A 12,577-nucleotide genomic window follows, 5' to 3' on the forward strand; every position below is an offset into this window, starting at 1 on the left:
TTATCCGTCTCTGTCAGTGTCGTTTGCAGATGTTGCAGTATCTCTTCCCCCACCCGACGGTCCGTCGGTGTACCGGCATAGAGGTGGCGGAAATGCTCTAAAAATTCATTTGCAATGTCCTGTTGTGTTGTCAGTTGACGGCCATCTAAACCGTGGAGCACTGTTACCAATGCCCGGCGGTAACGTTTACGTTCCCGCGACACATGGTGCATCGAGGTACGTTCCCCAGTGATGGTATCGAGAGATCTTGCCCGTATTGGGATGCCACCCAGTCGTCGTCGCGTGATCGATAGGATTTGTGCCTTGACACGATGAACTGCAGAACATTAACATTATAATCAAAAAGCAGTGGCTGTGTAACAGTTTTCATTAAATAAATGAGCAAAGTAAAATATGAACAGTATTTGAGACAACTGCAACGGGTGTTAAACATGGACAGTAATACAAGTACCAGTTAAAAGAAAGCCTTAACTATTGAAACTTCAGTCTACGTGGAATACAAAGACAACTTCAACAAAACAAAACCAACTTAATGAACACAGGAAAACGGGAAGATGTAGGAAGAGAGAGTGTGGGAATTAATGAACAACAAAGATGGTTATATGAAGTTTAGGAGAGGGGAAGTGTTGATCTGTGTCTGGTCATTATAATGTTAACGTTAAAATGCAGTACCACCACACTCTTAGACTGTAGGTTCCCTCAAACACCTCCATTTTCCTGCAGTTATTTATTTCTGTTTATCTTACTGATATTGCTTAGTTTCCTTATGTATTCTGTATTTACATTGATAACTGTCTCTTCTTTTAATTTGTTGTGTATCACTCTCTATGTTTCATACCTCCTGATGAAGCCTTGTCTAGTACTAATTTTATTTTATAAGTTTTGTTTATTAATAGAAACTGTTATGTAGGCATGCTATTCCTATTTTGTGCTACAGGTTTTCCTGTCTACTCCATTGTTATTCATGTACAGTTCAGTTTTTACTTTTTCATTGCGAAGATGTTACTTACTGTATGTTTCTACATCTGTCTAGATGTGTTACTTCTCTTCCAATGTTGTCTGCTATAATACTCAGTAAATGTCTGAAGATGGCCTTGTAAACCGAAAACCGGTTTACAATGAAAGTAATATTGTAGAACAAAAGCAAACTAGTGCTTTTCATTTATTATAATGTTATTCTACCAAGAACCGACGGAAGATTCTGTTAATATAACAGGAGATTTACTTGCGAACGTGTCTGTTACTAACTCGCGAGCTGTGAGTGCGCGTCCTGGAAGCAGACACCTTTTCGCAGACAGTGACGGACACCCTGTAGGACAGCGAGTAAGCGGGTGGCGGCGTTCGCAGCCTGCAGTGGCGTGGAGCAGGCCGACAGCCCGCCTCGCCGTGTCTCAGCACCCCTCACCGTGACGTCACCGGGCGGCTCGGTTTACATTCACACCGGCTGGGAATGGCAGACCCTACTGGTGCAGTACTCGCATCTACGAGAGCAAATCGAAAAGTGAAGCCATTTTTTTTTTTAAAAAAAAGGAACTTTTTTATTGGAAAAATAGCGTTGCAATTAAGTTCATTTTTCTACATAATCTATCTCTCTCAATCTCTATGCGCTTCGTCCGTGTCTTGTCAAGCTTCCTAATTCCTTCGTGGAAGAGGTTTTTATGGTAACCTACACTTCCACTCTTGCACCGCCTACTCAACCTCGTCATCTGACAAACTCCTGGATACGCGCATGTGCCCCTTCTTCGAACCAAAAAGGTGGTAATCACTTGGAACAAGGTCAGGACTCTGTCGTGGATCCTTCAGCAGCTGAAAACCGATATTTTCAACGCCCAGCTGTATGAATTATCCTGGAGCAAAACCATACCTTTTGAAAGCTTCCCAGCCGGCCGCGGTGGTCTAGCGGTTCTAGGCGCTCAGTCCGGAACCGCGCGACTGCTACGGTCGCAGGTTCGAATCCTGCCTCGGGCATGGATGTGTGTGATGTCCATAGGTTAGTTAGGTTTAAGTAGTTCTAAGTTCTAGGGGACTGATGACCATAGATGTTAAGTCCCATAGTGCTCAGAGCCATTTTCGAAAGCTTCCCTCTCCTGCTCGCTTTTGTTTTGGTTTTCAGATCTCGCAGTAGCTGTCACTGTTCATTCTTTGACCTTAAAGAGTGCAATGAATCAGCAGCGGAGCTTTCATTTATAAAATCATTGCAGTCTTGAACTTTCCTACAGAAGCTTGGCTTCTGAATTGCTTTGCTGACGGCGATGATGGATGTTTCCATACCAGGCTTTGCAGCTTACTCTGTGGTTCACAGTGATCATCACACGTCTCATGAACGCTTCCCATGCGATTGAGAAAGTCGATTAGTTAGTTACATGTTCCACAGATCATTTGAACGGCTCTTTTATTGAAGTGATATGGAACGAGTCAGTTTACATGATGTGTAAACATGATTAATGATATCAACAATGAACGCATTTTTATTTTTAGTCGTACTAATGCAGTTACACTTTTTTTGCTGGTTACCAGGTTTTAAGTAGAAATTCATCAATGAGACAGAAGAAGTTGTCCAGGAGAAATGATATTAAATTAGATTTAAAACTTACTCCGCTATCTGTCAGTCATTTTATGTTAATGGGCAAATGGTCAAAAAACTTTTGTTGCTGCATATTGAACGCTGTTCTGAGCCACTGATAGGTTTAACAATGGGTAGTAAAGGTCATTTTTCCTTCTAGTGTTATAGGTATCTACATCGTTGTTTTTCTCAAATTTTCATGGATTACATAATAATGTGCTTCCGCTTCGAAACGTCTTATGTGTCATTTCGACATCTCAAAGCTTTTCTATTCATGCTTACCTGTTGACGTGGTACCCTAGCAGGGACGATTGGAATGCTGAACCTTGGCTAACACTCATTTCACGCGCACTATCATTAATGGTGGCACAAGGACCACCACGAATCATTCGCTCAGCTATCTCTATGTTCCTGTCAGTTTTCAAAGAGGGTACCCTGTCCAGCGCTCTTTGGTGCAGACAGATCCATCTCCAATTGAAGTGAGTTACCCACTTGTATATATAAGACAGCTGTCATCACACTACAGCTGTATTCTGCGAATAATCTCCACAGCTTTAACCCCTCTTTAACCCCTTCAGAGCATATCAAGCGATCACTACATCGGTGGATTGTAGGTACCAAATGGATGCTGGACCGGGACTCTGTCCCTGACATCACCCTTTTGCAGACGGCAAACACACCAACTGAAAATGTAGAATGGTGCACTATGTAAAATGACTATGTTATAAGCCTAAACGAGAACTAATAATGAAAATGCAATCGTCAAACACCTAAACCAGACCTAATATCGAACATTCAATCGTCAAATACAGTGTCAAAAAAGTAAGTAAAAATGCAAACGTGTGAGGTCAGAGAATGCCTGCTGCATTGCACTTGCCTTTTCTGATATAAGCCGACTTTGCAGTGCTTTGAGGGGAGTTTTTTGAGTGGGGGAAGGGGTGTTCCCATTTGATGGTGCTTTTCAGACAGAGCCCAGGACTTGTGATTCTTGCTTGCTCCGTATCTGGCAAATGCCGACAGTTGGTTGGATTTGGTTGGGTTGATTTGGTGGAAGAGACCAATCATCGAGGTCATCGGATGGGGAAGGAAAACGGCCGTGACTTACCATCCCGGCATTTGCTTGAAGCGATTTAGGGAAATCACGGAAAACCTAAATCAGGATGTCCGGACGCGGGATTGAACCGTCGTCCTCCCGAATGCGAATCCAATGCTAACAACTGCGCCACCTCGCTCGGTGACATGTGGTTACAGGTATACTCTGGGGATCGAGCCTTAGAAAACTGGCCTTATTGCATGGTTAGCGGGCGATTAATTCCGCAGGAGAAACTCATTCTGTTTATGGACTGGTCTGCTCCCGATTCCAATCTTAACCGGAGTGTCTGTGGAATGTTTTCGGAGCGCCAGCTTCGCGTTACGCGTCAAAGAATTGTTTTCGCTGTTTGAAGGCAGTGATGTGGAAAACACCATATTTACTGTCATCCGCTTTAACATTTCTATACTTCGTTTTGGCCGCAGCTATAACTGTAAAAATCTCTTCTTTTATGCCGTTTATGAGTCAGAACTTCTTTCGGTGGCTGTGAAACATCATTATATAGTACTTTTTTGTGGCTTACTCCTCCAGTCTTGATTTTGGTAAACAATTCTTTGGTATTCATTGAATACGTACGACGTCTGTTCAAAAAATACCGGAACTTTGTCTACAAAATTTTTCTACGCTTACTTCTTACTTATTGTGCATGGTGTCCTTCGAAAAACTCTCCTCCACAAGTGATACGCTGCTCCCAACGCCGTTTCCACTACGAGAAGCAGTCTGGGTACGTCTCTTGCTGGATGGCGCGAAGCGCCGTCTCTGAATTTTCTTTTATCTCATCTACCGTTGCAAATATTCGTCCTTTCAACGGGGTTTTCAGGTTTGGAAATAAAAAAAAAGGTCCGCAGGGGCCAAGTCTAGAGAATACTGAGGATTAGGTGGCACAGTGATTTCGTCACTTGTGCGGTAGTTACCAACTCAATGCAGCACTGAACAATAACAAACAGAGATACAACAATGAAACTTCCGTCAATTAAACATTTAACACAGGCGTGTGCAGGGATGCCAACCGTATTTTGCTCCGACACACAATTCACACAAAATTACGATGTTCCAGAACTTTTTTAGCAGACGTCGTGAAACAGGAATACCCCGCACACACACACACACACACACACACACACACACACACACACACAAACAAACAGTGTGTGCTAGTAATAACAAATTCATAAATTTCGTATTTCACTATTCGAAATAATGTGACATCTGAACTCGATTTCTAATAATTATTATATAATATTGAATTTCTTACAAATACCAGATAAACATCAGACCAAAATATATAAATGTCTGACAATGATTATATAAACACCAATACTAGATAAAACACAGACCCAAATATATAAATGTCTTGTCTAATTCTACTTTGGGGTACATCCTAGCGTTCAGCTGCGTAAATCATACCGATTTTCATTGTACACAACCAATGAGCATCTTTCCGTTGCGAAATGTTGTGTTCATGTGGATGTCTGTGACGAATACGTAAGGGTTCATTGGTGTTTAAATTGTTGATGAGCAACGCAAAGCGAAAAGTGAACAAAACATACCCGTCTGGAACAGCATCGAGTTCAATGTGTCATTAAGAAACGAATCACCTTCCGTAGCATCAAATGCACTCACTGCACCAGACTCTGCACAGTGACTGGGGATTTAATCCAGGACAATGGCCAATACTTCCTTGATAAGGAACTTCGCAATACACCTCTCCTCCACATGACAGTCAAACAGCAACAGAAATTTTTACTGTCACTAGGATTCGAAGCGGCCAACTCTGTGTTGAGCGCTTCAGCACTAACGTGCGTTGGCGACCAAGAATGTACGGATATATCGAGATGCGACCAATCTGTTGTAGCCCTACAGATTTTATTTTTCGAGTCGCTTTTAGCATTGTCTCGCATGTTTTCATACATATTTCTCGTCGTTAAAGTTTCTCCTAGCCTAGCCCCTGACACTGCGACTGAAGAGGGAAAGCCCTCCTTGCTGTGCTAGGGTGCTTGACCACGTACGCTGGAGACGGCGTGTGAGCTGTCCCATGCGCCCGCTGACACGGGTACTGGTTGCTGTTTCAGGTTACCGCTGCTTCAAGGCCGTCATGTTCCTGACGGGCTTCATCTTCGGTTCGGTGATCGTGTACCTCATCTGCCTGCAGGAGAAGTTGCTGCCGGCCTACGGGAACGCTGGTGAGTAAGCGCGTTAGCGGCTGGACCTCAGAGCGCGCCAGAGTTCTCCCGTTGGCCACTGCTCACCACGCTCAAACTCCCTACGCCTTCCAATTGCAAGAAGTGCTTGATAGTGTTCTTACACTTGTCATCTGCCAACTACGATCAATGTACATTGCGTACTCGCTCCATTCGAGACTGAGTGTGAGAAGAGTGACTGCGTTATATCTGCATTTACATCTATACTCCACAAACCATGTAATGGAGCGTGGCGGAGGGTACTTTATCTACCAATGTCATTTCCCCTCTTCCCCGTTGCATTCACGAATTGCACGCCGGAAGAACGATTATTGGTAAGACTCCGTGAGAGAGCTCGAAGCTCTCTGATTTTACCTCCATTGTCCTTTTGCGATATTCGTGTAGGACGAATCAGTCCGTAGCTAGACTCTTCCTTAAAAGTACGCGCAGGGAATTTTAGCTGTAAAATACAACGTGATGCACATCGCCTCTCTGTCACTGAAGCTGCACGAGCGTCTCCTACTTCTACATCTACATCTACATGGATACTCTGCAAATCACATTCAAGTGCCTGGAAGAGGGTTCATCGAACCTCCTTCACAATTCTCTATTATTCCAATCTCGTATAGCGCGCGGAAAGAATGAACACCTATATCTTTCCGTACGAGCTCTGATTTCCCTTATTTTATCGTGGTGATCGTTCCTCCCTATTTAGGTCGGTGTCAACAAAAGATTTTCCCATTCGGAGGAGAAAGTTGGTGGTTGGAATTTCGTGAGAAGATTTCGTCGCAACGAAAAACGCCTTTCTTTTAATGATGTCCATCCCAAATCCTGTATCATTTCTGTGACACTCTCTCCCATATTTCGCGATAATACAAAACGTGCTGCCTTTCTTTGAACTTTTTCGATGTACTCCGTCAGTCCTATCTGGTAAGGATCCCACACCGCGCAGCAGTATTCTAAAAGAGGACGGACAAGCGTAGTGTAGGCAGTCTCCTTAGTAGGTCTGTTACATTTTCTAAGTGTCCTGCCAATAAAACGCAGTCTTTGGTTAGCCTTCCCCACAACATTTTCTGTGTGTTCCTTCAAATTTAAGTTGTTCGTAATTGTAATATCTAGGTATTTAGTTGAATTTACGGCTTTTAGATTAGACTGATTTATCGTGTAACCGAACGTTAACGAGTTCCTTTTAGCACTCATGTGAATGACCTCACACATTTCGTTATTTAGGGTCAACTGCCACTTTTCGCACCATTCAGATATCTTTTCTAAATCGTTTTGCAGTTTGTTTTGATCTTCTGATGATTTCATTAGTCGATAAACGACAGCGGCATCTGCAAACAACCGAAGACGGCTGCTCAGATTGTCTCCAAAATCGTTTATATAGATAAGGAACAGCAAAGGGCCTATAACACTAGCTTGGGGAACACCAGAAATCACTTCTGTTTTACTCGATGACTTTCCGTCAGTTACTGCGAACTGTGACCTCTCTGACAGGAAATCACAAAATAACTGAGACGATATTCCACAAGCACGCAATTTCATCACGAGCCGCTTATGTAGTACAGTGTCAAAAGCCTCCCGGAAATCCAGAAATACGGAATCGATCTGAAATCCTTTGTCAATACCTCTCAACACTTCATGTGAATAAAGAGCTAGTTGTGTTTCACATTAACGATGTTTTCTAAACCCATGTTGATTGTGTGTCAATAGATCGTTTTCTTCGAGGTAATTCATAATGTTCGAACACAATATATGTTCTAAAATCCTGCTGCATATCGACGTTAACGATATGGGCCTGTAATTTAGTGGATTACTCCAACTACCTTTCTTGAATATTGGTGTGACCTGTGCAACTTTCCAGTCTTTGGGTACGGATCTTCCGTCGAGCGAACGGTTGTATATGATTGTTAAGTATGGAGCTAATGCATGAGCATACTCCGAAAGGAACCTAATTGGTATACAGTCTGGACCAGAAGACTTGCTTTTATTAAGTGATTTAAGTTGCTTCACTACTCCGAGGATATTTACTTCTACGTTACTAATGTTGGCAGCTGTTCTCGATCCGAATTCTGGAATATTTGCTTCGTCTTCTTTCGTGAAGGCATTTCGGAAGACTGTGTTTAGTAACTCTGCTTTGGCTGCACTGTCTTCGAAAGTATCTCCATTGCTATCGCGCAGAGAAGACATTGATTGTTTCTTGCCGCTAACGTACTTCACATACGACCAGAATCTCTTTGGATTTTCTGCCAGGTTTCGAGACAAAGTTTCGTTGTGGAAACTGTTATAGGCATCTCGCATTGAAGTCCGCGCTAAATTTCGAGCTTCTGTAAAAGATCGCCAATCTTACTAATCGAACGTGTGACAAAATGCGCTGCTCTTCTGTGGACCATCTCTATTTAATCCTCCAGTCCTATCTGTCAGGGCTCCCATATTATGGAGCAATATTCAAGTACTGGTCGACTCAGAGATTTGTGAGCTACAGGTTTCGTGGGAGGACTACACTGGCTGAGGATTCTTGCACTCTGGCATCCGTCTTCCCTGCGATTAGTTTATGTGGTCGTTTCGCACGAAATCTTTATTGATGCGTAATCTTAGACATTTAATGAATGTGATTGCATCCAGTGCTTGTTCAGCAGTGGTGTAATCATACAACGACGGGTTATTCTTCCTATTTGTATGCAGTACATTACTTTATGATCAGGGCCAAATTACAATCCTTGCACTAAACATCGATCCTATTCAGGTATTCCGACATTTCGCTACAAGTTTCTAGTGCTGCGACTTGTCTGAATACAGCAGCATCATCTACGAGTAACCTTACGGAGCTTCCGACGTTACCCACTAGGTCTTTTATATACATTGTAAAAGGCAACGGTCTTTCAGCAGTCCACTGAGGTATGTTACGAATACACGCTTCCAATGTGCGTTCACCACGATGTCGCCAAACACGGATGCGACCATCATGATGCTGTAAACAGAACCTGGATTCATCCGAAAAAATGACGTTTTGCCATTCGTGCACCCAGGTTCGTCGTTGAGTACACCATCGCAGGCGCTCCTGTCTGTGATACAGCGTCAAGGGTAACCGCAGCCATGGTCTCCAAACTGATAGTCCATGCTGCTCCTAACGTCGTCGAACTGTTGGTGCAGATGGTTGTTGTCTTGCAAATGTCCCCATCTGTTGACTCAGGGATCGAGGCGTGGCTGCACGATCGGTTACAACCATGCGGATAAGATGCCTGTCATCTCGACTGCTAGTGATACGACGCCGTTGGGATCCAGCACGGCGTTCCGTATTACCCTCCTGAACCCACCGATTCCAAATTCTGCTAACAGTCATTGGATCTCGACCAACGCGAGCAGCAATGTTGCGATACGATAAACCGCAATCGCGATAGGTTACAATCCGACCTTTATCAAAGTCGGAAACGTGATGGTACGCATGGTCGGTTAAATTTCGCGTCTGTAGCACGTCATTTTCGTGGTGTAGCAATTTTGATCTCCAATAGTGTAAAAACACAGCAGGAAGGTGAAATTCATCTGATGAAAACACCGAGGCAAGCACTTAAAATCTGAAGGATCTACACTAGGGTGAGAAGTATTGCTGGACGAGAGAGTGTGTTTCATAGGGTTGAGTGGTATGGGTAGAGATATAGGGGTCTGATAGGAAAACTATGAAGATGAGAGGTAGGACTTGAGGTGGATAGTGGGAAATACAGTCGTTGGGAAAGACAGAGGGTGAGGAGTCGGGTGTCGTGTAGGTAGGACAGTGGTTGCAAAAGGAAAGAGGATGGGGATGGATGGAGAGGGAAAGGAGAGAGAAGCCCTGATGTGGAGTGGGATAGGTGGGGAAGAGGAGAGATAAATATCGGGCCGATTCGTGTACGCCATGCGCCGTCCTTTATAGCTGCCGGAGGCGGAATACTCGTGATGCGATTTCCTTGTCACGTGTTGTGCGGACACAAACAGGTCCTTCGGAAATGGCGGCCGCTGCCAGCATTTGGTACTGCCGCCTGGTGTCTAGTCTTGAGTGCGACATGGACAGCCCGCGATCCTGAGGCGTGTAGGGGTCTTGTAGACTGCACGCGTGTCCCATGTGCCTGAGAGGTTGCCGCTCTCTTTTTCGTAGATCTCTGATATAAGAGGGCAGTCAGAGAGTAGGATTGCAACACAGGGAAGAAAGGGGTGCTGCAGCGGCTCTGGGGCGCCATGGTCGCCACGCACGTGCTCACATAAGGGTTGTGAGCCCCAGTGGGGACGGGGTCGGGTGGGGAGAGGTTGTGGGGACTCGGCTAGAGTTTTCGTTATCGTTATCCTCACAACAGCTCAGAGACGTCTCGTTACTACCGCGAATTCGCCCCTGACGTATCTGTACGTGACCACTAAACACAGGTCATTAACTAAAGAAAATAACCGAAGTTTATGTATAATTTCTTATTTGCATTATGTAAAGCCGGCCGGAGTGGCCGAGCGGTTCTAGCCGCTCCAGTTTGGAACCGCGCGACCGCTACGGTCGCAGGTTCGAATCCTGCCTCGAGCATGGATGTGTGTGATGTCCTTTGGTTAGTTAGGTTTAAGTAGTTCAAAGTTCTAGGGGACTGATGACCATAGCTGTTAAGTCCCATAGTGCTCAGAGCCATTTGAACCAATCTAGGGGACTGATGACCTCGGAAGCTAAGTCCCATAGTGCTCAGAGCCATTTGAACCATTTGAACCATTATGTAAATAGCAACAATGCTGATACAGTATTCGGAATGTAGTTTTCTTTAATTATAGGTCCTGTTTTACCTGATTGTTTTCGTCAAATAGTAAATGTAGCATAGTACACTGCCTGACAAAAAAGGTGAAGTATCCAGAAGACATTGTCAGATGCCAGTCAACTTCGTACACGTGACATGTGATTACATTTTCACTTGTCAGTTCTAGTATAACATATTTGTCCAATGAATACCCGTTTATCATCTGCATTTCTTCTTGGTGTAACAATTTTAATGGCCAGTAGCGTATAATGTATGTATTTCCGATTTCTAACTGTCCGTCTTTGTTTCTTAATTTAAAATAGGAAACAGCCTCAAATTTTGTTTCTTTTTCTCATTGTAACCTTTTTTAATCCGTTTGGGTAAAGAACCGAGAATTGTACCCCTCACAGCCCACCGCCCTCCCGTATGGGACAAGGGGGGATGAAATAACAATATGGAGAAAAAAAAGACTACACGAGCCAGTTCTTCCGACTCCAAAAGCCTCTCCTGACCTCCAGAGTGGTTCTGCTCACCTCATTGTACTAGCTCGCTCTCGAAGCCCATCGTAGGGACAAACGCCGCTGTTCTCAGCTTTCATTGTTGTTTCCTCCATGGACTTACACTGCATTAAGGATAGACTACGCAATGACTGTGCTGGACTTAATCAGACCGACATTCTCGGAACTTGGATTATTTCCCTGTAAGTGTATTTTCCTACGAAGCTTCTAGTAGTGTTACTACATACAAAAAACTGTCGGGAGACTTAATATAGCAGCTCTGTCAAGCCTCTGGGCCAGTACCTACTAAGACGCTGTATTTCGAGCCTTTTGCTCTTACCGTCACAGCAGATGCCTATTCGTTGCCAATAAACTTGTTGAAACCTGTTCACTGTTTTCCCTGTCCACATGAGGACACTTCACACACCTTTTCCCAGATTTAGTCGGTCGGAGAGCTTCCTCTCTGACAACCTAAGCCTCCTGTAAGACAATGATTGTAGTTCCTTTCCTTTCTACAGACTTTCTTTTTCTCGCCCATTTCGCGGGCGCGGAACGTAGGGAAGATGGGGAATGGGGAGGGGGGGAGGGGGTAGATGGGGTTCATGGGGGTCTTGACCACCTTCCCCCGAATACATTTCAGTAATTGTTAAGTCTATTAAAAAAGTAAGTTACACATTATTATGGCGGGTATAGTAACTTTTATTGAATAACTACACTCACTTCAAAGTGACGCAGATACGTGATACTGTTTTTCAACACAGGCACACAGTCTCAGCCACTCGAGAACCAATGTGTGAACGTCCTCATCGTTGGAAAATCTGTGACAGCTGCGAATCAGTTCTTCGATCGCCTGGACGGTGTCGCCTGTGGTCGATGTCCATGGCTGCCGTTGTTGATCACCATCGCCCAGTCGCCCACGCGTGCGCAGCCTTGGTGAAGTTATTGGCACCATTTCACTACTCCTGAGCGCGACATTCCATTTGGTTTACATACCGCGAGAGTTTCATAGTGAATGTGTGTGTAATTTACACGTTTTGTCCAGAATATCCGTACTGTCCCGCAAAAGAGCGCCCATACAATAAGTTGTAGGAGGAGGGGGCACACCTGTGGGTATTGAGCATTTTTAATAATTTGGAAGACGTATGGCGACTTGTAAGTAGCAATAAAAAAGTTAGAGTTGCGACTATTTCATTTTATTCTTGCTTGGGTCCGTTAATTGATATTTCGACACCAAACCTGCCTATAAATTACGTAAACTTAGATATAATTGGAGTCAGACTTCCGTAGGCAAGCCAATGAAATACGATTATCTAGAGAGGATAAAATACTGGCTTTGCATTTACTTTTGTCCGTGGGTTCACTTTTATTATACAAGGTGCCTAAACTATTTATATGTTTTAAGATTCTTTCGTTCGTAATCAAAGCCAAAGTTGCCGTATCTAACTTGGATCTAAAATATTGTAAATACTGACATTGTAATAAAATAAACTCTTTGCTATGCAATA

General features: G+C 43.9%; 1 protein-coding gene across 1 annotated transcript in view; it reads left to right on the forward strand.

The window, feature by feature from the left end:
* LOC124605744 (transmembrane protein 198) overlaps positions 1 to 12,577 on the forward strand; it is a 146,843-nt gene that overhangs the window by 62,827 nt on the left and 71,439 nt on the right. The window contains exon 2 of the mRNA XM_047137624.1: positions 5,726 to 5,836. Coding sequence (XP_046993580.1) covers positions 5,726 to 5,836 — 111 coding nt within the window. The remainder of the gene's footprint in view (positions 1 to 5,725; positions 5,837 to 12,577) is intronic.

Source organism: Schistocerca americana, chromosome 3, assembly GCF_021461395.2.
Source record: "Schistocerca americana isolate TAMUIC-IGC-003095 chromosome 3, iqSchAmer2.1, whole genome shotgun sequence".
NCBI classification, from domain to species: Eukaryota; Metazoa; Arthropoda; class Insecta; order Orthoptera; family Acrididae; genus Schistocerca; species Schistocerca americana.